Source organism: Leptopilina heterotoma, unplaced genomic scaffold (assembly GCF_015476425.1).
Source record: "Leptopilina heterotoma isolate Lh14 unplaced genomic scaffold, ASM1547642v1 Lhet_114, whole genome shotgun sequence".
In the NCBI taxonomy this organism is placed as follows: Eukaryota; Metazoa; Arthropoda; class Insecta; order Hymenoptera; family Figitidae; genus Leptopilina; species Leptopilina heterotoma.
In genome coordinates this window covers 7116656-7144435 of record NW_025110833.1, presented here as the reverse complement: position 1 = coordinate 7144435, position 27780 = coordinate 7116656, and the positions used below count along the sequence as shown (strand labels likewise).

General features: G+C 20.4%; 1 protein-coding gene across 3 annotated transcripts in view; it reads right to left on the bottom strand.

Moving 5' to 3' along the window:
- LOC122507295 (protein bric-a-brac 1-like) overlaps positions 1 to 27780 on the bottom strand; it is a 603721-nt gene that overhangs the window by 2016 nt on the left and 573925 nt on the right. The window contains exons 3-6 of one of the 3 annotated variants that reach the window (XM_043619914.1): positions 16591 to 16768; positions 11780 to 11865; positions 6780 to 7019; positions 3591 to 3665 (exon numbers count right to left, since the gene is read on the bottom strand). In XM_043619914.1, coding sequence (XP_043475849.1) covers positions 3591 to 3665; positions 6780 to 7019; positions 11780 to 11865; positions 16591 to 16768 — 579 coding nt within the window. Of the gene's footprint in view, positions 1 to 3590; positions 3666 to 6779; positions 7020 to 11779; positions 11866 to 16590; positions 16769 to 27780 lie in introns of those variants that run through there. The other 2 variants (XM_043619923.1, XM_043619947.1) reach the window with 2 other exon arrangements.

Sequence of the window (27780 nt, the reverse complement as noted above, 5' to 3'; positions counted from 1 at the left end):
AATTAGAAAATTTTGGTTTTTTTTATCTTTTTTGAGAAAGAATTTATAGTTTTTCGATTTAGATAAGCTGAATGAAAAATAGGAGAAAGGGGAAAAAAGATAAAGAAAGATGTAAATAGTAGGACCGCAATGTAAATAATATTAAAATAAGAGTAAATATTATAAGCTTCAATTTTAATGACTAGGCGAACAATTAAATTAATTTAGCCGTAAACAGGGTTGCCACAGGTCAGGGAAAATTAAGGGATTTTTATTAAAAGTACTGAAAAAAATTTAATTTTTAGAATTCAAAAGAAAATTCTGAATTTTTGTGTTTTATTTTGTTTGACTCATAAACTATGAAATTACCACGAAACCTTCAATTTTTTCTATTTCTGCCAATAATTTCTAATTAAATAACTTCAATCACAAATTGAATGAATTTAATTAGAAATTTTAAACAACTTAGATTTTTGAAAAATTGTAATTTTTCAAATTCTTCTGGAATTAGTTAAATTTTTTAATATAAATATCTAATTAATTACTAAAAATAATGGATTAATAGAAAAATTTTAGTTATTTTATAAATAATAAAATTCTTCTCCAAAATTCAATTATTTAAAACAAAAATTTAATAAATTTCTTGGCAAAATTTCAATTATTTTCAAAAATTTTTAATACCTACTATTTTAATAAAATTTTTCAAAAGAATTCAATTATTTAAAACAAATTTTGATAAAATTGTACAAAAACACTGAATTGTTTTCAAAAATAATAAAATTCATCGCAGGATTTCAATTAATTGTAATACAATTTTACAGGAATTGCTAAAAAAATGTAATTATTCTTAAAAATTTGATTTCAAGTTTTCGAAAAAAATCAATTAAGTGAAAAAATTTTTTCTTAATTCTTTGGAAGAATTCAATTATTTACAAAAATATTAGAATTTTTCACAGGAATTCCATTATTTTCGAAAATTTTAATAAATCCTTCGAAACAATTCAATTATTTTTATAAATATTTCTTTTAATTTTTAATTATATACTTTGAAAAAATTCAATTATTTTCTTAAATTTTAATAAATCCTTCATAAACTATACAATTTTTTTTACAAAGATTTAATTATTTTCTTAAATAATACATTTTTTTTAGAAATTCAATTATTTTTATAAATAATAAAACTCATCGCAGAATTTCAATTATTTTCAAAAGTAATGTAATTTTTCGCAAATATTCAATTATGTTCAAAAGTTTAAAAAAAATTCTCGTCAAAATTTCAATTATCTTTGTAAATAATAAAATTCTTATCCGAAATTAAATTATTTAAAAAAAAATTTTAATAAAATTCTTGGCAAAATTTCAATTATTTTCAAAAATTTTCTTAAATTCAATGATTTTTAATATCTACTATTTTAATAAAATTTTCCAAAAGAATTCAATTATTTAAAACAAATTTTGATAAAGTTCTACGAAAACATTTAATTATTTTCATAATTAATAAAAATATCGCAGGAATTCAATTATTTACAAATTTGTTATTTTCTTCGTAATAATTCCATTATTTTCATAAACTGTACTATTTTTAACAGAGATTCAATTATTTTCGTAAAAAAATTCTTTTTAGGAATTCAATTATTTTCATATAATAATAAAACTCATCGCTGAATTTCAATTATTTTTAATTCAATTTTAATCAAATTCCTAAAAAATGTATAGTTATTCTTAAAAATTTTATTAAAATTCGTCAAAAGAATTTAATGATTTAAAAATTTATTGGTAAAATTCTTTATGAGAATTCAATTTTCAGAAACATTCAATTATTCAATAAATTATTTATTTTTCTATTTAATTGATTGCAAAATGAATAAATAAATAAATAAATAATTGAATTCTCGTGTAATTTTCTAATAAATATTGATTAAAAATTTTATCTGGAAATCAGGGAAAAGTCAGGGAAAAACAAGATTAAATTTTTGTAGCAACCCTGCATAAAGTAGCCATAAATGTAAATCATTCAAAAATTTTAATTTCTTGAATTTTTTCTTCTTTGTTATTAAAAAAACACGAAAAAGAGTTTCATCAAGAACATTATTTACATTAAAAATTTTAATTTTTTGAAATTTTAATTCGTTAAAATTTCAATTTGTTGAAGTTTCAATTCGTTGAAACTCCAATTCGTCGAAAAATCAATTCATTAGTTGAGTTTTCAATTGATTTATTTAATAATTAAATTAAATTATAATTTGATGTTAATTTTTATTAGTTGAGCTTTCAATTAATTGAAATTTCAATTCTGTGAAGTTTCAATTTGTCAAAATTCCAATTCTTTGCTATTTTTAATTCCTCAAACTTTCCGTCATTTGGAATTGAAATTTTTTTGCCATTTGAAACAATTCAATTAAAAAATAACTATTAATTTGAATAATTTTATTTTATTTGTTTCAAAATAACAAAAAGTTAAATTTTCAATTGAAGAAAAATTTAAGGAATTAAAATTAATTGGAATTTTAATCAATTAAGATTTCAATTCTTTAAAATTTCAAGTTGTGGAAGGTTCAATTTCTTGAAATTCCAATTCGTTAAAAGTTAAGTTTGTTAAAAATTTAGTTTTAATAAATTTTCACTATGAAATACATAAGTATAACAAAATTAGCAGTAACTTTTAATTAGTAATAATACAACTATAGTAATTAATAAAGTATTGTAAATGATGTGATCATATAAATAAAAATAGAAAAGGCACACTTTAATATAAAATTATAGAAATTATTTTTGCGAGTTTAAAAAGGAGACAAATAATTGGAGAATGAAAAACGAAATTGAATATGCAAATGAAGGAATGATATAGCAATAAAAATATTTTTATAGATAATGTAAAATTTTCTCGTAAAATAACAAAGAAAGCTTTATTATTTTCTTTCTACTTATTTATGTTTCGTATATTGAGAAAATATTAGAAAGCGAAGTTTTTTCCGTGGAATTCGAAGGCAACTTGTATTTTTATTTTATCAATAAAATTCGAATTAATATTGTAGATATAATAATAGAAATTATAAATAAAAAATCAATATCAAAAGTATCAAATATCAAAATCGATATTAAAAGTAAAAAAAAAAATTATTTCAAAAATTTTAACATCTTTTAGTATAAATTGTAATAATAGTACTAAAATATAGAAAGATGTTAAAATTTTTTTGAAAACAAATTTTTATACGATAAATAAAACGATAAGTTTTATTTTATTTTATTGAAGTTTATTTATAACTGCAACAAGCAAGTTGTATACAAGAAAAGAATTGCCACTTAAAAGAATCGGTTAAATTGAAAGAAATGACAATATTAAAAGCATCGTGCAAGCAGCGCTCTTTTATACTACAGAAGATTTGCAACTCTTGTATGCACATGAAGCATAAATTTAATTAAATCTAGCGAGACAGAAATAAAAAACAATAAAACAAACAGCCATTGACAATATATATAAAGAAAGATGTTACATAAAACTGACAAATGCAAATTAAAAAAAAAAAATAATTCACAACAGCGAGAAAATAATAGAATAAAAATATTGACGAGAACATTTATATTTATTTCCACTTGATCGAAATATATACCTTGAATGTCAAACATGTGGTTGCCTTCAAATGATAGTTTCACTTTCTCCTTAGGACTTCGTCTTCTATAATTCTCTGTTTCGGAAATAAAGACAATTTTTAATCATTTCCACTGATTAATTTTATTATTGCTATTTTGTGTTTACACGAATTACAATAATTTCAGGGCTCAAAGTAGGTGCGTAAATCCTGAAAAAGTCCGTAACTTTGCTTCAAGTCTGTAAAAGTTAGTTTTTTGAGAAAAAGGTCCGTAAAGTCCGTAGTTTCATTCAAAAAGGATGAAAAGTTCGTAAATTGTACGATATAATTTTGAGAATTTTAGAGAAATTACAAATGATTGTAGAAATTCAATTATTATTAAAAGTAATAAAATTTTTCGCAGAAATTCAATTATGTTAAAAAATTTTTAACAATTCTCGCCAAAATTTCAATTATCTTTAGAAATATTAAAATTCTTCTCTGAAATTCAATTATTTTCAAAAAATGTAAAAAAAATTGTCAACTTTTCAATTATCTTTATATTGATTTTTTTCATTATAAAGATTTTTTACATTATTTACAAACCATGTTCAAATTTTTTATTCACAACACAACACTCAATTATCTTTATATATAAATAGTAAAATTCTGCCACAAAATTCAATTATTTTCAAAACTTTTAATAAAATTCATTACAAAATTTCAATTATTTTCAAAAGTTAATAAAATTCTTCGCAGAAATTCAATTATGTTCAAAAATTTTTAACGATTCTCGTCAAAATTTCAATTATCTTTAGAAATAAATAACAAAATTCTTCTCCGAAATTCAATTATTTTCAAAAATTTTATCAAAATTCATTACAAAATTTCAATTATTTTCACAATTAACAATATTTATCACACGAATTCAATTATTTTCTAAAGTAATAAAAGTCAATTATTTTCAAAAATTTTAATAAAATCAATTGCAAAATTTCAATTATTTTTAAAAGAATTAATATTCTTCGCAGAAATTAAATATTGTTCAATATCTACTATTTTCGTAAAATTTACCAGAAGAATTTTATTATTTAAAAAAAAGTTTAATAAAATTCTACAAAAACTTTTAATTCTTTTCAAGAAATAATAAAAATTCCACAAGAATTTCATTAAAAACAAATTTTTTTTTATAAATTTCTTCGCAATCATTCAATTATTTTCATAAATAATAACATTTTCACGGGGATTTAATTATTTTCGTAAATAATAAAATTCTTTTTAGGAATTCAATTATTTTCAATAGAATTTTAATCGAATTCCTCGAATAAATTCTTAAAAATTTCATTAAAATTCGTCCAAAGAATTTAATTATTTAAAAAATTTGTTGATAAAATTTTTAAGAGGAATTGAATTCCAAGAAACTTTCAATTATTCAATAAAATATGTATTTGCATTTTATTTGTATTTAAATAATTGAATTCTGGTAGAATTTTTTTCATAAATATTGATTCAAAAATAGATTTCAGTTAAAATCTTAGATTATAATAATTGAATTCTTTCGAAGAATTTCATTAAAATTTTAAAAATAATTGAATTTCTACAAAAAAAAAGTATTTAAATTCTTGCGAAAAATTTTTATTAAAATTTCTGAAAGTAATTGAAGATCTGCTAAGAATTTTGTTATTTTTAATTTATGCCAAGAATTTTATTAAAATTTTTTTAAAATAATTGAATTCCTGTTAATTATTTACAATTTAATTATTTTTGAAAATTTTAATAAAATTCTTCGCAAGAATTCAATTATTTTCATAAATAATAAAATTTAATGCAGAATTTCAATTATTTTATTTATTTTTAATACAATTTTAATCGAATTTCTCGAAAAATGTAATTATTCTTAAAACATTTATTAAAATTCGTTGATAGAATTCAATTATTTGAAAATTTGTTGATAACGATTTTTTATGGGAATTGAATTTTAAGAAACGTTCAATTATTCAATATATTATTTAATTGCATTTTTACATTTAAATTTGTATTTAAATAATTGAATTCTAGTAGAATTTTCTAATAAAAATTGATTTTTATTTCATAAAAATGAATTTTATTAAAAATTTTAGATAATTGAATATTAAAAGCAATATAGCGTGAATTTAAAAAAGTATCATTGAATTTTGTAATTAATTTTTTTTTGAAAATAATTGAATTTTTTTTTAAAATAATTGAATTTCTTTTGCAATTATTTTAAGTTTTTATTTTCTAATATTTTTATTTAATTAAAGAATTTACGAATAATTGAAATTTCGTAAAATTGAATATTGTAAAGAAATGAATTTGACAAATTGTCAAAGAACTTTTTCAAAAATTATTAAAAATAATGGATATAAAGAAGAATTTTAGATAAAAATTCTTAAAAATAATAATTGAATTGATAATGAATTTAATTATAATAAATTATTTTTATTAATAATTATTAATTATTATAAAACATGGAGAAATCGATGACTTCGAGTCGAAGACTCGGAGTTATCGATTTCTTCATGTTTTATAGAATTATGATAAAATTGAATTTCTAGTTTTAAGTAAAATGTTCTCTTATGATTCTATTTTTGTCAGTTGGTCCGTAATTTTTAATTTTTGGTTCGTAAAGTCCGTATTTTTAAATACTTTCACTGCTTCGTGCCCTGTAATTTTAATTCTAGATGCGCTCTTTTAAAACAAAAATCCTAATAATAATAATTTTAATTTTTCACATCTTTTTCACATTAATTCAACTTTTTCATATTCTCGTTCTAATTTTATTTAAAACGTTATTTTTATAATTATTAAAAAATTCTATGAAAAAATTCAATAGAACAGAAATTGAGAACTAATTAGTAACTAATAATAAAGTTACGATGAAAATAAAAGAATTTTTTTAATAATGAAAAGTTTTGTAGAATTATATGAAAGGCGAAATAAAAATATCGATATATAGGAGCGATAAAAATCAGTTTCTGAAATTGCTTTGTTTTCTCTCTGACGCGATAAAATCGAACAAGGATCGCAGTTATAAAGTTTATATATGTTTGCTTCGAAATTAAAAATAAAAAAAAAAGAAAGAAAGAAAAAAAAATGGCAGAACATGGATTAAGTTTTGATGTCGCTTTCGAGATATCAAGTATACACTACTCGAAACTCATATTTAATATTGTGAAATATGTATATAGGAAATGCGAATAAAAACTTTACCTTGTGCGACTGCTGCGACTGCAGCTGCTGCAGCTGCGCCAGGACTAACAGCACCTTCCGGTCCATTGCAGGCAGCGTAATTTGCCAAACTCGGATACATCGTCGCTGCCTCGTCTTTAATCATATGTGGCGAATGTCCATCGCGAAAAACGACAGCACGAATCACTCCTCGAATATGCTCGTCTGGCCAAACACCCAATAAAATCCTCTGCGGCCTTCCTCGTCCCTTTGGTCGAAGATCTGCAAATTTTTTCGATAAATCAGTTTTTATCAGGTTCTTCCTCTCTCAATTTAAATTAGTCGACTAAATCAGCTCTCTAAATTTAAATCAGTTAAAAATAACTGATTTAGAAGCAAAATGTCAGTCACTAATTCAAATAGTAATATTTCTATACTGACAATTTGTTAAAAATAATACTGATGTTTCAGTAAATTTTTTTTTGACTGATTAAATTAGTCAGACTGAACTAATTTTTCAGGTATCTTTTTACTGAAATTTTTTCATTCTCATTTTTCAAATTTTTTCACTGAAAGTCAGTTATTTTTAACTGATTCAGAAGCAAAAAGTCAGTCACTGATTGTCAGTTAAAAAAACGATGATTTTTAACTGATTCAAATTAAGAGCGAGGTTTGCCACAGGTTAGGGAATCAGGAGAAAAGTCAGGGATTTTTATTAAAAGTACTGGAGAAAATCTAATTTTTAGAATTCATAAGAAAATTCTAAATTTTTTTTTTTTTGACTCATAAACTATGAAATTACAACGAATTCTAAAAAAATCTTCAATTTTGTCTATTTCTGACAATAATTTCTAATTAAATAACTTCAATCATAAATAGATGAACTTAAAAGGGTATTAATTTGAAATTTTATAAAACTTCAATTTTGAATTAATTTAATTCGAAATTTTAAATAACTTAGATTTTTGAAACATTGTAATATTTCAAATTCTTCTGTAATTAATTAAATTTTTTAATATAAATTTATAAATATCTAATTAATTATTAAAAATAATTTATTTATAGAAGAATTTTAGTTAAAAACGATAAAAAATTTGCATTTTGGAGAAGTTACAAATGATTGAAAAAATTCAATTATGTTCAAAAGTTTAAAAAAATTCTTGTCAAAATTTCAATTATCTTTGTAAATAATAAAATTCTTCTGCGAAATTAAATTATTAAAAAAAAAAAATTTTAATAAATTTCTTGTCAAAATTTCAATTATTTTCAAAAATTTTTCTCAATTCAATGATTTTCAATATTTACTATTTTAATAGAATTTTCCAGAAGAAATCGATCGTTTAAAAAATTAAAGCAGATTTTGATAAAGTTCTACGAAAACATTTAATTATTTTCATAAATAATACAAAAATATCACAGGAATTCAATTATTTACAAATTATTTTCATAAATTATTATTCAATTATTTTCAGAAATAGTAAAACTTATCGCAGACTTTCAATTATTCTTAAAATACAATTTTAATGAAATTCCTCGAAAATTCATCAAAGAAATTCAATTATTTTAAAAAGTTTTGCTGCAATTTATTTATTAGAATTTAAGTATTATTTTCAATACATTTTTAATAAATTTCTTCAAAGAATTAATTTATTTAAAAAATTTTTAATTAAATTTTTTGAAACAATTCAATTTTTTTCAAAATAATTTTAATAAAATTCTTCGTAAAAATTTAATTAATTTCAAAAATTTGTGAAAATTTAATTATTTTCAAATTTTCAATGTTTACTATTTCAATAAAATTTCACAAAAGAATTCAATTATTTAAAAAGAAATTTTAATAAAATTCGTCTCAAGAATTCAATTATTTTCAAAAATAATGTAATTCTTCGCAAAAAATTAAATTATGTTCAAAAGTTTTAAAAAATTCTCGTCAAAATATCAATTATCTTTGTAATGTTTGAATTATTCATAAAATTTTATTAAAATTCGTCGAAAAAATTTGATGATTTAAAAATTTATTGATAAAATTCTTTATGAGAATTCAATTTTAAGAAACATTCAATTATTCAATAAATTATTTATTTTTATATTTAAAAATTCTTTAAAATAAATAAATAAATAAATTAATAAATAATTGAATTCTTGTAGAATTTTCTAATAAATATCTATTAAAAAATGGATTTCAGTTAAAATTTTAGATAAAAGAACATTAAAAGCATTACAGCGGAAATTTTTAGAGATAATTTAATTTTGAAAAGGTTTCAAATTAAAATCTTTGGAAATCAGAATTTTCCATACTTTTAATTAACAATTCTGCAAAATTAATTTTTTTTTTTGAAAAAGTTCAATTGAATTTCTTTAAAAATTATTTTATGTTTTTATTCTATAATATATAATTAATTGAAGAATTTCCTAATGAACGAAATTTCGAGTAAAATTCAATTGTAAAAAAAATGGATTTAAAAATTATTAAAAAACTTTTTCAAAAATTATTTAAAATAATTGATTGAAAGAAAATTTTTAGTAAAAATTCTAAAAAATAATAATTGAATTGAATTGATGAAAATAGTTTTGTAGAAATTACAGTAACAATATTCTGATAATATAAAATAATGATTCTATCACTGGGTCATGTTTAATTATTATAAAATATATGAAGAAATCGATCACGCCGAGTCGAAGACTCCGAGTGCTCGATATCTTTATATTTTATAATAAATATTTTTAAAAGTTATTAAATTTTAAAAGGTTGAATTTGAATCTTTTGAAGAATTTTAATTCCTGGGGAAAAATAATAATGATTAAATATTTATTTAAAAAATAAGTTATTGTTGTTTTTGAATAATTTTTCTTATAAATTGAATCAGCTACAAACTGAAACCCAATCGAATGTTCATCAATTTAAATTTTAAATTATCCTGGAAATTAAATTGTGAAAGAAATTAATTTAAATTTCAATAGATCGAAATTGAAGTTCTATCATTTTTATTCGATTTCAATGAAGAATATATATTTTTTTTCCAAATAAAAAATTTATTTGGCACAAATAAAATATTTATACCTATGGTAAAAATAAAATGTTTTTTTGTGCAGATAAAATTTTTTATTTCAATAAAATAAAATGTTTTTTTGGGCAGATAAAATTTTTTTATTTCAATAAAATAAAATTTATTTGATACAAATAAAAGTTTTATTTCAAATTAGATATAAAATTTATTAGAAACAAATAAAATTTTTATATCAATTAAATTATGAAATAAAAAAGAGTTTATTTCAATTAAATATATATTTACTTGAAAGAGATAAAATTTTATTTCAACTAAAGTAAAATTTATTTAAAAGAAATAAAATTTTTTATTTCAATTATAAATGAAATATATTTGAAAACCAATTATAAAGAAATAAATAAATAGAAAATATATTTTTTGTTCTGAGTGTAAAGTAAAGTAATGTAAAAAAAAAGTAAAGTAAGTAAAGTAAAGTAAAGTAAAGTAAAAAAAAGTAAGTAAAGTTTTTCGTTCATGCGTTAATTATTTATAGAAAGAGAATGAGAGATTGAAATAAATTGTGTGCGTAGGGGTGGGGAGGGGGGAGGGGGGGTTTGAAAAGTTAAAGATAGTCCCGAGGCTGTTAACCAATGGTTTAAAAACGATTGTGCGATAACGTTTAAAAGTGTAAGAATAAAATAACGAATTAAAGTGACCTGCGTAAACACAATGGCTGTCAAATCGAGTAACCGCAAAGGAGAATGAGTCCTAATAGTTGGGAGTCTCGTATATGAGCCGAGGCTCGATGTAATAGCGTCTTTTACGAGCGCAACTAAATCTACCAGAAGGCTTCTGACCTCCTCGCGCACTCCAAATGTCGTGCCACACCAGAGCTTTTTCTTTCTCTTTATTTTCCCCCCTTTTTTTTTCCTTTGCACACTATACAGAAGCGATATCGTCATTTTTTTCATTTGTTCCGTCAAATTAAGTTTAACGCCACAAAACATAAATTTCACAAATTGCCCGTTTCTTTAATTAAATACAGCCATTAATGATTTTCAGATAGAAGAGGTCAAGGAAAAATTAAATGACTTTTTTTTCGGGGAGGAATTAAGTTTTTCACGTTGGGAAAATTTATTTTGGAGAAAATTAAGAAGATTAGGAAAATTAATTAGGAGCATTAATTAAGGGAAATAATAAATAATTTAATTTAATTTTTAATTGTGAAAAGGTATTTTTTTTCTTGTTAATTTTTTTACTTAAATCTAAATTAGACTCTAAAATTTACATTTTCTGTTTGATTAGAAAACGTAAAAAAATTGATTATACATTTTCTTTAGAATAGGTACTTAAATGGAGTTCCAAAAAATGAACATAATTTTTTGGTTAGTTAATTGTAGTGATTAATATTTTCTAAAGAAATGATCTTAAAAAAAATAAGTCATACAGTAAGTTTTATAATCGTTTGTATAGTTTCGAAAAACAAAATGGTAATTACAGTCGCAATGATAGTTTACGAGAAATTGTAGTAATTTATATTTTAGAAACAGTGAATCTCTTTTGATGAATGTTTTTAAATTCTAACAACGCATAGTAGGCGCATTTTCGAGTTATTGTGAAAATAACAATTTTATAAGAATTCAGATAATTATATGAATCTTTGAAAAGACAAGAGCAATCGTATATTATCTTTATGTTCCATGAATTCTTAAAATAAAAGAAAAGAAGAAAAGAAAAGAGAGAAGGAGAAAGAGAGAGAGAGAGAAAAAAATAAAAATAAAAAGACGTTTAAAGACACAAGAGCAATAAAAATTATTGCTTTCCCAGTTGTAATGCAGAGTTTAAAAGATTATATGTTTATTGTTGACTGTTATCGTCATTATTATAATGATTTATTATACCGCTAAGTTTCTAGTGCGAGTAAAAGGTCATTGCTCTAGGAAATATCAGGTGAGGAAAGGAAGTGTCTGTCAGTCCCTGACGTCCAAACATACTGAATATGGCTAACTTCTCTTATAATATTTCATATTTTTTTTTATATATTGTGCAACTTACCAGCCCCTCCGTCGGCACTTGGCCCAAGCATATTGTGCACTCGATTTGCGTAGAGTACGAATGTTGGATATGGGATGTCATATTTTCTGAAAAGAATAACAAAAAAGTCGTTAGTCTCGAAAAGCTAATTGCAATCTACTAAAATCTACTATTTAGTACTTTTTATTACGTTATGATGCTATTTGGGTACTACTATTTGACTAACAAATCAAAAAAAAAATTTATTTCCAAAAAAAGGTCGTATTTTGTTAAAATTTCTTTAAAAAAAAAGTCGAAACTGATATTTCTAAAAATAAGTATAAGAAAAAGGAAAAAAAAAGACGAAGCCTGCTTTTTTTCACCCTCATTATTTTTTTAATCACTATTCTTGATACCCAAAACTGATCTCTTCATCCATAAAAAATTGTGAAAAAAAATATTTTCATTTATTTATAAGATCTAAAAAAGAAGTTCCTGTGTAAAAAACACTCACTACGTATATAATTTATTCAAATTCTCAATAATTAAACCAATGAGAAGCGACAGAACTTAATTGCTTTAATATTTAATTATTAACAATCTGAATAAATGAAGTGAATTTTTTATTTGGGAACATTTGTATAACTTCTTAAATAAATGGAAAATAATTTTTTTCCTCCAAGTTAAATAAAACGTTGTTAAAAAAGAAGCAAGAAATAAAGAAGAAATTCTTGTTTTTTTTATTAATTACCAGAGACTTAAAACAAAAAAAAAAGAAAAGAAAATTCTCATTAAAACTAGCTCAAAGGATACAAGAGAATTTTCAATTAAAAAATTTCTGTGACTTATTACATGGTCACCTGGTTCAATGTTTTTATAGTGCACAAATTTTTTAATTTTCCTTAATTTGAAATATTAATGCGAGACAAATGAATCATATAAAACAAATTTTAGATCGTAAGTTTCGTTTATACAATGCAGTACAAACATTTTTTTTTTTATTTAGGATCTCTCACGATGTTTTTTTTAATTGCTTTAGCTACTGAAATGAAATATTGCACAAGCCTTTAACTTTATTTTCATTTTTCAAACTTTATTGCATTTTTTAACTTTTATATTTCATTTTATCTTAAAATAACATTGCGCAATTATTTCGATTCTTTATATATATACAAAAAGCAGAAGAAAGAAAAGTAGAAAATATCTTGAAACATGAATATTTGTGTTCTTTTTTAAAAAAGTTTTTAAAAGAAGGAAAACAATTACAGAGACTTCGCACTCGATAATTAATTTTTAAAAAGTAATAAAAAGTAACTTTCAAACTAAAAAAATTAGTTATGGAAAAATTAAATTTGACAACCAAAAATACTCGTTTTAGAAACTTTACAAAACTGACAAAAATTCCATTCTATATTTTATTTTCCTGACTTTTTTCTAATTTTTATTAAAAATATTTACTTCTTTCTTATCCTGTTAATAAATTGAATTTCTGCAACGAAATTTTATAATTCATGAAAGAATTTTCGGGAATAATTTTATTTATTTATCTTTAATAATTGAATTCTTTCGAAGAATTATTCATGTAAATAATTGAATTCTTGGGAAGAATTTTATTAAAATCTAAAAGAATAATTGAATTATTTCAAAAAAATTTAATTAAAATTGTATTTAAAATAATTAATTATTATGAAAAATTTTATTATAATGTTTAAAAATAATTTAACTCCTGTGAAAAATTATAATATTTTTTTAAATAATTGAATTCTTCCAAAGAATTTTCAAAAAAACATTTTTTTGAATAATTGATTTTTCGAGGAATTGAAATTAAATTTTTAAGAATAACTACATTTTTTGAGTAATTTCTGTAAAGTTGTATTAATAATAATTGAAATCCTGAGAAGAATTTTATTATTTATAATAATAATAGAATAGTTGCAAAGAATTTTATTAAAATTTTCAAAAATAATCGAATTCCTGAGAAGAATTTCATTGTTTATAAAAATAATTGAATTATTGCGAAAAATTTTATTAAAATTTTTAAAAGCAATTGAATTCTTCAGAAAAGTTTTATAAACATTGTTTTAAATAATTAATTTTTTTGAAATATAATAAATATTTATGACAATTTTATTTTAAATAATTAAATTCTTGTGGAAAACTTAATTTGTGAAAATAATTGAATTTTTCGATTAATTAATTTAAAATTCAATGATTTTCAATATCTACTATTTTAATAAAATTTTCCAGAAGAATTCAATTATTTAAAACAAATTTTGATAAAATTCTACGAAAGCATTGAATAATTTTCATAAATAATAAAAATATCATAGAAATTCAATTATTTACAAATTTGTTATTGATTTCTTCGTAATAATTCCATTATTTTCATAAACTATACAATTTTTTACAGAGATTAAATTATTTCAGTAAATAATAAAATTCTTTTTAGAAATTCAATTATTTTCATAAATAATAAAACTCATCTCAGAATTGGAATTATTTTTAATTCAATTTTATACAAATTCCTCGATAAAATATAATTATTCTTAAAAATTTAATTAAAATTTAGCAAAGAAATTCAATTATTTTAAAAACTTTTGCTACAATTTATTTATTACAATTTAAGTATTATTTTCAATACATTTTTAATTAAATTTCTTCAAAAAATGGAATTTGTTTGATAAATAATGAAATTCTTTGTCAGAATAAAATTTTTTTCAAAATAATTTTCATAAAATTCTTCGTTGAAATTTAATTAGTTTCAAAAATTTGTCAAAATTCAATTATTTGCAATGTCTACTATTTTAATAAAATTTCACAAAAGAATTCAATTATTTAAAAAGAAATTTCAATAAAATTCGTTTCAAGAATTCAATTATTTTCAAAACTATTATAATTCTTCGCAGAAATTCAATTATGGTCAAAGGTTTAAAAAAATTCTCGTAAAAATTTTAATTATCTTTATAAAAAATAAAATTCCTGTCCGAAATTCAATTATTTTCAAAAATTATAATGAAATTCTTGTTAAAATTTCAATTATTTACAATTTTTATCAAAGTTCTCGAAAAATGAAATTATTCTTAAAAATTTTACTAAAATTTGTCAAGAGAATTAAATTATTTTAAAATTTTGTTGATAAAATTCTTTATGAAAATTCAATTTTAAGAAACATTTGGTTATTTAATAAAATATTTATTTTTGTAGTTAAATAATTGAATTCTCGTAGAATTTTCTAATAAATATTTATTTAAAAATGAATTTCAATTAAAATTTGAGGTTAAAATTGAATATTGAAATCATTATAGCGTGGATTTTTGGAAATAATGGAATTTTCAATAGGTTTCAAATGGAAATTTTTGGAAATTTTTTACTTTTCATACTTTTTAATTAACAATTCTGTAGAATTAATTTTTTTCAAAAAGTTAAATTGAATTTTTCTTTATTTATATTTAAAGTTTTTATTTTCTAATATATAATTGAAGAATTTCTAAATAAACGAAATTTCGTGTAACATTGAATTGTAAACAAATGAATTTGAAAATTATTTAAAAAACTGTTTTAAAAATGATTAAAAATAATTGTTTTAAAGAAAAATTTTACTTAAAAATTCTAAAAAATAATAATTCAATATTGAATTGATGAAAATAATTTTAAAAAAGTTATAGTAACAATATTCTTATAATATAAAATAATGATTCGTAAATAAATGTAATAGAATATTTTTTGAGTTCGTAATAATTTTGAGAGTGAATCAAAATATTCTTTTAGGGTTAAGGAAAAAGTGAAAATTTTGTCTGGAAATTAGGGAAAAGTTCTAGGAAAAACAAAATTAAATTTTTGTAGCAATTGGGAAATATTTTTATTTATTCTCAATTAATCTACTTTTTCTACTTATTTATATTTGGAAAAAACGAAGAAAGTAAATTTTACTATTTTTACAGTAAAACTTAAACTGTCAGGATCATCTGCTAATTTTTGGTAACTTTTACTATTTTCAGACTAAATTTTGCTACGTTCGAAGTAAATTTTTACTAATATTTTTTTTTTTACAATAATTTACTTCGGACGTAGTAAAATTCACTGAAAAAAATAGTAAAAATTTCCAAGAATGAGCAGAAGATTCAGACAATTTTGTTTTACTTTCTAAATAGTAAAAGTTACTCTATATTTTTCCCCGTGTAGTAATTTTATTAATTTACATTACATTTAATTTTGAAAAAGTTTCAAATTAAAATCTTTGAAAATCTGAATTTTTTATACTTTCAACTAACAATTTTGCAGAATTAATTTTTACATTATCATCAAAAATGAGAAAGTCTTGTTTTGAAAAAGTTTAACTGACTCACTCGATAAAATCATTATTATTATATAATAATATTCTTAAAAGTTATTGAATTTTAAAAGGTTTGAATTTGAATCTTTTGAAGAATTTTAATTCCTACGGAAGAATAATAATTAAATATTTATTTAAAAAAAAAAGTTATTGTTGTCTTCGACTAATTTTACAAATTGGAGAATTCGTAAATAAAAATAGAACATTTTTTTGAGTATTTAATAATTTTTAGAATGAATCAAAATATTCTTTAGGGTCCGGGGAAAGGGAAAAAATTTTGTCTGGAAATCAGGGAAAAGTCGCAGGGGAAAAAGAAAATAAAATTTTTGTAACAATCCTGATTAAGTCACATTTTTGATTTGGAATGTTGATAAATAAAAAAAAACGAAGTCTCATTAGTGAATTGATAAAATGATGAATGGTTTTTTAAAGAAGAGGGATTTTTATGATGGACAGGTGGTTATAGATATATATACGTATCATATGTAGGGATATTTAAAAATATAATTTGCAAACGCACCTGGCAGCTTGACTAAGGGACAGTCCCTCCTTGAGAACACTGAAGATCGCCTCCGCCATAGTTTCTGGCCTCCAGGACTTGAGAGGTCCGCGTTCTCGGAAGCGAAGGTTGTGTACCAGACTCTGATTGGTGTTCCAACACTTTTGCCACATGGACTGCAGCTGGTACTGGTAGCTGTCTGTTGTAACGTCCCCCCATGAAAAAGAAAAGGGAATTCCATTAGTACTTGAAGATTCTCACAAAAACATTATTACAATATAATCTCATTAAAATCAAAATACATACGTACGTTTATAAATGTCAAGCAAAATTTGCGCATATTTTTTTTTTTTTTGTTTCTTAATGATAATTTCTACACATAATATATATTCTGTTCTCGAAAAAAAATTTCTTCTTGCTAATTAATTGTATTTGCTCGAATAAAACAAAATGGATTCGAGACTCGTATTATAAATTTATAATTAATGCCTATTTGGGTCCGCGGATTTTATTTTTCTTTTCTTTAGAAGTTGAATAATTAAATAGTTTTGTATTGATATTCTTATTTGTATGTCGAAATTAATTATACATAGAAATTGAAATTATAATTAATACGTGGACTGAAATTATTAAATATTAATACATGAATTGCAATTATTAATACGTGGATATTAATTAATAATTTAATACAAAGATAGAAATTTTATTTATACAATACTTGATGATACCTTGAAGAGAAGGTCGTCTGAAAACAAAAAAGAACTCTGGAAATAATTATTTTTTCCCCATTTCACTGAATAGGATTTAAATAAAAATTATTTGATTTAAACAAAAATTATTTGATTCAAGTAAATATTTATTTGACAATGGACAAGTAATCCACTGTTTGGATCAAACAAATTTTTTTTTCTCAGTGTTCGCTTCATTTATTCGGATGAGAGAATTATATTGAGAATTTTTTTTCTCCCACAACATTCGGCATAAACTTGTGTGCGATATTTTATTTCTTCATCGTAGAAGTCGTAATATATTTGAGAGAAAAAAAAATTAATGAAATAATCTAGAATCGTTTCTTCAAAGGGGTTTCTTTAGTTATTAAACGTTAGATTCATCTCGAGAAAAAATTATAGTTAATTGACTACTTTGAGAACGGAAATCGAGTTTTTTTTTTGTTCCTTAATTAGAGCTTCTAATTAATTAATAAACCAGTAAAAATTTTGTTTTCGAATCTCTTGTGTGAATATAAAAATTTAACTATTATAATTTAATTTCAATTTATTCAAAATTTAAAAAATATGAATTTTAATTATTAGGATATTTATATAGATGGAATTATAAAAGAAATAAAATATGAATTCACCTTTTCACGTTATTTCAATGAAAAAATGTGAACCAGATATTTATTGGTCTTGTTAAATTTTATATTTCTCGTTCCTTTAACTGTAATACAATTATTAATCTAAAATTTAAAATTTATTAACAATAAAAGCATAAAGTAATATTTAATATTAATAAAAGTACAAAATAATAGAGGGAAAATAAATAATAAAAGAAAATAAGTAATAAATTGAAAACAATAAAAAAAAGCAGCAAATTTAAATATGAGTATTATTTAAATATGATAGAATATATAGCGTGTTAAAAATACGAAACGATTTTCGTGTGTTGAAATATTAAATTAATGTCGAGTTGGAGCGAATAAAAGAAATTATAAAAATACACGAGGTTTAAAAAAGAGAAATATAAAATTCATAAACTTTTGTTTATAAACTCTCCCGAATAAATAAACTTTTGTTATTAGGTTTAAATTTTTGAAAGAAAACACACATTTCTAGGGGTAAAAAAAATTGATGAAATATTTTACTTGGAAAATAATAATATGCAGTGAAAAACTAATTTGCTAACAAATAGCATAAAATTAATTAAGTTAAAATTGAGGAATACATTTTGTTCTGTGAAATATTTTTTGCAAAAAAATAAAATAGAAAAGGAAATAATTTCATGGTTGCCACAGAGACGGGATATTCTGGAAAACCTGGAAAAGGTATGGAATTTAAAAAAGGGTATGAAAAACCTGGAAATAGAATGGAATTTAAAAAAATTTCTGGAATTTCCCCTGTTTTTAAAAATTTTTAACAAAATTTTAATTTAAAATTGAAAATATAACATTTTTTACAGGGAGTCAATTATTTTCATAAATACATAATAAAACTCATTGCAGACTATCAATTGTTTTTAATTTTTAATACAATTATAAAAGAATTCCTCGAAAAATGTAATTATTCACAAAAATTTTATTAAAATTCATCAAAGAAATTCAATTGTTTTAAACATTTTTGGTACAATTTATTTATTACAATTTAAGTATTATTTTCAATACATTTTAAATTAAATTTCTTCAAAAAAATTGAATTTGTTTCATAAATAATGAAATTCTTTGTAAAATAAAATTTTTTTCAAAATAATTTTCATGAAATTCTTCGTCGAAATTAAATTAACTTCAAAAATTTGTCTAAATTCAATTATTTTCAATGTCTACTATTTCAATAAAATTTCACAAAAGATTTCAATTATTTAAAAAGAAATTTTAATAAAATTCGTCTCAAGAATTCAATTATTTTTAAATGTAATGTAATTCTTCACAAAAATTCAATTAAGATCCAAAGTTTAAAAAAAATTTCGTCAAAATTTCAATTATCTTTATAAATAATAAAATTCTTCTCCGCAATTCAATTATTTTCAAAAAATTTAATAAATTTCTTGGCAAATTTTCAATTATTTTAAAAAAATTTCCTCAGTTCAATGATTTTTAATATCTACTATTTTAATAAAATTTTTGAAAAGAATTTAATGATATCTAAAACAAATTTTGATGATATTCTACGAAAGCATTTCATTATTTTCACAGGAATTTAATTACCTATTTACAAATTTGTTAAAAAGTTCTTCGTAATAATTCTATTATTTTCATAAACTATATAACATTTTTTTCAGAGATTCAATTATTTTCGTAAATAATAAAAAATTTGTTTTATGAATTCAAATATTTTCAAAAATAATAAAACTCATTGGAGAATTTCAATTGTTTTTTTTAATACAATTTTAATCAAATTCCTCGTAAAATGAAATTATTCACAAAAATTTTATTAAAATTCATCAAAGAAACTCAATTATTTTAAAAATTTGTTGTACAATTTATTTATTACAATTTAAGAATTATTTTCAATACATTTTAAATTAAATTTCTTCAAAAAATTGAATTATTTTCATAAATAATGAAATTCTTTGTAAAATAAAATTTTTTTCAAAATAATTTTCATAAAATTCTTTGTCGAAATTAAATTAACCTCAAAAATTTGTCTAAATTCAATTATTTTCAATGTCTACTATTTCAATAAAATTTCACAAAAGATTTCAATTATTTAAAAAGAAATTTTAATAAAATTCGTCTCAAGAATTCAATTATTTTTAAATGTAATGTAATTCTTCACAAAAATTCAATTAAGATCCAAAGTTTAAAAAAAATTTCGTCAAAATTTCAATTATCTTTATAAATAATAAAATTCTTCTCCGCAATTCAATTATTTTCAAAAAATTTAATAAATTTCTTGGCAAATTTTCAATTATTTTAAAAAAATTTCCTCAGTTCAATGATTTTTAATATCTACTATTTTAATAAAATTTTTGAAAAGAATTTAATGATATCTAAAACAAATTTTGATGATATTCTACGAAAGCATTTCATTATTTTCACAGGAATTTAATTACCTATTTACAAATTTGTTAAAAAGTTCTTCGTAATAATTCTATTATTTTCATAAACTATATAACATTTTTTTCAGAGATTCAATTATTTTCGTAAATAATAAAAAATTTGTTTTATGAATTCAAATATTTTCAAAAATAATAAAACTCATTGGAGAATTTCAATTGTTTTTTTTAATACAATTTTAATCAAATTCCTCGTAAAATGAAATTATTCACAAAAATTTTATTAAAATTCATCAAAGAAACTCAATTATTTTAAAAATTTGTTGTACAATTTATTTATTACAATTTAAGAATTATTTTCAATACATTTTAAATTAAATTTCTTCAAAAAATTGAATTATTTTCATAAATAATGAAATTCTTTGTAAAATAAAATTTTTTTCAAAATAATTTTCATAAAATTCTTTGTCGAAATTAAATTAACCTCAAAAATTTGTCTAAATTCAATTATTTTCAATGTCTACTATTTCAATAAAATTTCACAAAAGATTTCAATTATTTAAAAAGAAATTTTAATAAAATTCGTCTCAAGAATTCAATTATTTTTAAAAGTAATGTAATTCTTCACAAAAATTCAATTATGTTAAAAAATTTACTAAAATTCTCGTCAAAATTTCAATTATTTTTATAAAAAATAAAATTTCTCTCCGATATTCAAATATTTTCAAAAATTATAATAAAATTCTTGAAAAAATTTCAATTATTTACAATTTTCATCAAAGTTCTCGAAAAATGAAATTGTTCTTAAAAATTTTATTAAAATTCATCGATGAAATTCAATTATTTTAAAAATTTGTGGTACAATTTATTTATTACAATTTAAGTATTATTTTCAATAAATTTTTAATTAAATTTCTTTAAAAATTGAATTATTTTCATAAATAATGAAATTCTTTGTAACAATAAAATTATTTTCAAAATAATTTTCATAAAATTCTTCGTAGAAATTTAATTAATTTCAAAAAATTTGTCAAAATTCAATTATTTTCAATGTCTACTATTTCAATAGAATTTCACAAAAGAATTCAATTATTTAAAAAGAAATTTTAATAAAATTCCTCTCAAGAATTCAATTATTTTTAAAAGTAATGTAATTCTTCACAAAAATTCAATTATGTTAAAAAATTTACTAAAATTCTCGTCGAAATTTCAATTATCTTTATAAAAAATAAAATTCTTCTCTTAATTTCAATTATTTTCAAAAATTATAATAAAATTCTTGGAAAATTTCAATTATTTAGGTACAATTTTTATTAAAGTTCTCGAAAAATGAAATTATTCTTAAAAATTTTACTAAAATTTGTCAAGTGAATTAAATTATTTAAAAATTTTGTTGATAAAATTCTTTGTGAAAATTCAGTTTTATAAAATATTTATTTTTGTAGTTAAATAATTGAATTCTCGTAGAATTTTCTAATAAATATTCATTTGAAAATGAATTTCAGTTAAAATTTTAGATTATAATTGAATATTGAAAGCATTATAGCCTGGATTTTAGAAATAATGGAATTTTCAAAGGGTTTCAAAATTAAAATCTTTGAAAACTTGAACTTTTCATATTTTTAATTAAGAAATCTGTAGAATTAATTTTTTTCAAAAAGTTTAATGGAATTTTTTTTTTAATTATTTAGTTTTTAATTTCTAAGATATTTGATTGAGGAATGTCAGAATAATCGAAATTTCATAAAATTAAATTGTAAACGAAAGAATTTGAAAATTCTCAAAGAACTTTTTCAAAATTTATTAAGAAAAAATTGAAGAATTTTAGTTGAAAATTCTAGAAATGAATAATTGTAATGATGAAAATAATTTTTAAAGAAGTTACAGTAACAAAGTAGCAAGTTTTATAATAATATTCTTATTAGTTTTTGAATTTAAAATTTTTATATGAAAATTTTAATTTCTGTATGAAAAAATAATAATGATTAAATATTTATTTAAAAATGAAGTTATTGATATTTTCGAATAATTTTCGTATTAAAAACTTGGAAAAATTTCGTTTTTTTAATCTGGAAAACATGGAAAAGTCAGGAAATTTGAAAAGAGTAAAAGCGTGGCAACCATGAAAAAAAATAGAAGGCTTTTGAAAAAAAAAAAATAGTAAAAAGGTGCGTCTCTTTCGCTCTTGATGGGCATGAATAGTGCGAATACCGAAGTACACAACACGGGAGTATGATGGCCTCGATCCGGAACAATTATTTAATAGTTAAGTTATTGAGTCTAATTAGGTCTCCTCCAATTTAATGATTAATACAATTAATTGAAAAACACGTGTAGAGAAGCGTTGCGTCGTTTGTGTTCGGTACGAGACCATCGTTGGCATTAGACGAGACTAATTAACTAATTGCTCTCTAGAAAATCATTATTTTATCTCGTCTCACAAAGAGAGACTTGAAAACGTTCACTTTTGCCGAATCAAAAGTCGATTAGCTCTTATCTTTTGCGCGATAATTGCTCATTTAATTTCTATTTATTGTATATACGTATATTGTATGTATATATATATATTTTTTTTTACATCTCTTGATAAAGAAAAAAAACGATCAATTTTTTATTGAGTGATTTCATCACACGCCTCTTTACATCAAAGTCATTTCTTCTATTTCTCTCCCATACATTCTTTCCTTTTTCATTGTTTCTCTTTCATAAAAATTTCGATAATAATTTTCAATTTTCAATTTTCGCAATTTTCGAAATTGCTTTTAATAAATTAAGAAATAAAAAATGTAGAGTAACAATTAAAAAAAATTTTATTTATTATTTTCAATTAAAACAGTTTTATTTCCCTAAAATGTGTGGGTGCTTCGATTCGCATTTGTAAAATTAACAGATTTAGATATATAAATCTATACATTTATCTAGTAGCACTCTTACAAAAATTTTGTTTCATAAAAATTAGATTTCTTTTTAATAATTATATCCGAGCACCAGTTTCACAATTTTTGTTAGAATTAATTGTAAAATTGAAAATAAGTTGACAAAACATGAGTATATATAAACGAAGAGAAAGAACTTTTTTTTTTCTTATAGATTATATAATAATTTCTCAGTATTTTATAGCAATACTGTTTTGTGACTTGGCAAATTAACAGCCGCGGGGAATGCATATTATGCTAAGAATGTAAATTTAACAAAGCTTGAATATTTTTTCTAACGTTAAAAATAAAAAGAGGTCAAGCGAAATCGATATATGTTCAGTGAGTTTTATAAATAGTCATTACAAATGAAAAATGGAAAACAAGATAGTGAATAAGGATAAAAAGTTTTAAAAAAAAGTTACTTTTGGCTAAATTTAGTGTATAGCTCGAGTCAGTCACAATTAGATTTTTCTATCTTGAGGTATTTAATCTTCGAATACTAAAGACATTGGTCCCATTGTATACGATTGCACGGAGAATAATAATAATTAATAATTAATAATTTTTCTAATTTTTCTTAATTTATTTATTAATAATTCGATCTTAATTTCTTTATTTAATGCTTCGATTTTAGTTTATTATTTAATGGTTTTAATTTTCTAACTTAATTTTAATTTTTAAATGAATAATTACTAATTAATAATTAGTAATAATTTTATTCTATAAAATTTTATATCATTGAATTGGATATTTTTTTCTTTATTTTTTTATTTTAATGAATTTTCTTTTTCGTTAGAATTAATTGTAATCACGTATAGTGTGAAGTGTTTGATTTTTTTTTTTTTTTTTTTTGAAAATAAAATGTAAGTCACTTGAGTATAAAATCAGTTTTGAGCAATATGTTGAGATAAATACCTTGATTTGAGAACGCACAGTCGTTAAAATATTTAGATTGCGATATTTCGCAGGCGCCAGTAACAATCTTAATGGCTCAGATTGCGTCAATTCAAGGTCTTGAAATGTTTTTTATTATTTATTGAATAAATAATTATTTATAAAAAAATTAATTATTTAAAAAAAAATCATTTTAAAAAAATAATTATTTAAAAAAAAATTATTTTAAAACAATAATTATTTTAAAAAATATCATTTGTGCGCTTGTCACTCTTGGAGCAATACTTTTATGCACATAACAAGAGAATTTCTCCTTCAGTTTGAGTTCGAAATTCTTATTTGGAAGACGAGATTTTTTCAAAAAAAAAAAAAAAAATTTTTTTTAAATGCTTTAAAAACGAAAAGTTTTTTTTTAGATTTAGTTTCGAGTATTTAAATAATTTGTCATTTTTTTAACGCTAAATTATGCATTTTATCACTTTTTTAAAATTATTAATCGCAATTTACAAATGTTTGTATTTTTAGATTTTGAATTTCAATCATTTTTTTTATAAGTTTTTTATAAATTGAATTATTATTCTCCGTGCATTGTGATCAATAGTCAGAGACGATATTCGATGAAATATTATTACAATTTTTTTTTATTTCATAATAATAATAATAAAATTAATAAAATTAATAAAATTAATTGATAATTATAATCAATTCTAAAGAAGTAATTGAAGATCAATTATAAAAAATAATTTGATAATTAATTATAATAAAGTAATTGATAAACAATTATGAAAATAAGTTCATAATCAATTTTTAATTTTTTTTTTTTTAAAGTAAATTTGTTTCACAATATTAATCAATTATAAGAAAAAGTAATTGATTATTTAATGAATTATAATTAATTAATTAGGAAATAATTGAAATAATTAAAAATTAATTATTTTAGAAAGAAGAGAAATTTGTTATTTTAATTATAAATTTAAAAATTACCTCTTCTTCCTCAGTAGATTAAATTTCTGAGTAAATTGCCGAAAAAATGAGGAATTATTTTTTTCTTAATTCCACGGCTAATTAAACGTGTAATTTAAATAATTATATTTGAAAGACGTAATTTAAAGTGTATTTAGGATTTTTTTTTTAATTTCGTCCCTGACCGAATGGAATGATATTGCTCTACTTACAATTAATATCAAATTAGTGACGAATAGCACGCGCAACGATATTTACAATTGTTGGCTTCGTCGAAACCAAATTAAAATTATGAGATGGAATGAAGTGGAATGAAATATATTTATATCTTATTTTGTTGGAAGACAATTTTAATAAAAGGCACTAATTTTATTCATTTAAACGCGTTACCTATAATAGAGGACTCTCCGTTTCTCAAATGAAGAAAAAACATTATTATATAATTCTAGAAATTATCATATCATTTAAATAATTTTCATCAAATTTCAACTCATTACAAATTCTTTGTAATCTCAATAATGTCGATTTTTAAAATTAAATTTTAATTTAATTAACAAATTTTTCATTTTGAAATGTAATTTTTTTTTTAATTTCTTTTGTATAATTTAATATTGTCTCGCATATCATTTTTTTTTCGAACGCGGTCAAAAAGTTATTAATATTGATTAAATATTAAAAAACATAATTCATAAGTTAATAAGAATTATAGATAAATTAAATAAAAATTTCTTTTCGCTTCACTTATTATTTCACGATTTTAATTTAATGAGGATTTTTAATTAAAGTAATTAGTAGGAACTGTCAATTTAAATTGATCGAAATAATTAAATGAAAACAATTACTTAATTTAAATTTAATTGTTTAATCTCTGTTGTACTATTTAATTGTTTGTCCTAATTAGTCGATTCTTTTATTAATTATATTTTATAATTGGAAGAATTAATTTCCATAATTAATTATAGTATAAATAAAAATATCCGCTATATTTATTTAGTTCAATAATTAGTTGCGAGGAATAATATTTAAATTGGTTTATATTGCAATAGTAATAAATTTCCTTTTGTCGAATATGTAAAAATATTTAAATTAATTAAACAGTGAATAGTATACAGAGTTTGAATTTAAAAAAAGGAAATTGTTTCACAATTATGTTCAAAGTTTGAAGTTTTCTAATTTTTAAATTATTATTAATTTTTAAATTGTTTTAATATTTCTTTGTTTACGTTTTATTTTTTTAGGCCTTTCAATATTTTTGGGTATTAAATTTTTTTCTATGCTTTCAATTTGTCATTTTTAAAAAAATGTTTTTTCTTAATTCAGGGTTGCCTAGAATTCAGGGTTCAATTATGTTTAAAAGTTTAAGAAAATTCTCGTCAAAATTTCAATTATCTTTATAAATAATAAAATTGAGGGGCTGGATGCTATAATGTGTTACGCGCCATTCACTTAACATGGCGCGTAACACATTATAGCATCCAGCCCCTCAATTCTTCTCTAAAATTCAATTATTTTCCAAAAATCTAATAAATTCCTTGGCAAAAATAATTATTTTCAAAAATTTTCCTCAATTCAATGATTTTCAATATCTACTATTTTAAAAAAATTTTCCAAAAAAATTCAATTATTTAATACAAATTTTGATAAAATTTTACGAAAACATTGAATTATTTTCATAAATAATCAAAATATCACAGAAATTAAATTATTTAAAAATAATTCAATTATTTACAAATTTGTTATAAATTTCTTTGTAATAATTCAATTATTTTCTTAAATAATAAAATTCTTTTTATGAATTCAATTATTTTCATAAATAATAAAATTCATTGTAGAATTTCAATTATTTTAAATACAATTTTAGTCAAATTCCTCGTAAAATGTAATTATTTTCAAAAATTTTATTAAAACATACATTTATAATTAAATTACTTCAAAGAATTAAATTATATTTAAAAATTTTAATAAAATCCTTCGAAACAATTCAATTTTTTTTATTGTTAATTAATTTGAATAATTTCATATTCAAACTTTAAAAAAATCCAATTATTAACTAATTTACTAATTAATTATTTTTGTTTATTAATTCAAAAATTTTAATAAAATTATTCGCAAGAATTCAATTATTTTCATAAATAATAGCATTCTTTGTAAGAATTGAAATTATTTTTTATAAATAGTAAATTTTTTGCAAAAATTCAATTATTTTTAAATAGAATTTTAATAAAATCCTTCGAAACAATTCAATTATTTTTTTTATTGTTAATTAATTAATTTGAATAATTTCAGATTCAAACTTTAAAAAAATTCAATTATTAACTAATTTACTAATTAATTATTCTTGTTTATTAATTTCAAAAAGTTTAATAAAATTCTTCGCAAGAATTCAATTATTTTCATAAATAATAGCATTCTTTGTTAAAATTGAAATTATTTTTTAAAAAAAGTAAATTTTTTTTTGCAAAAATTCAATTATTTTCTAAAATTTTAATAAATCCTTCGCAATAATTCAATTATTTTTTTAAATGGTCAAAAATTTTTGCAAAAATTTAATTATTTTCAATAATATTTCACGAAAGAATTCAATTTTTTTCTCAATTCGTTATAAAATTTTTCAAAAGAATTCAATTATTTTCTAAAAAATTCCACAAAAGAATTCAATTTTTTTCTTAATTCGATATAAAATATTTTAAAAGAAATCAATTATTTTTTGAAATTTTAATAAAAT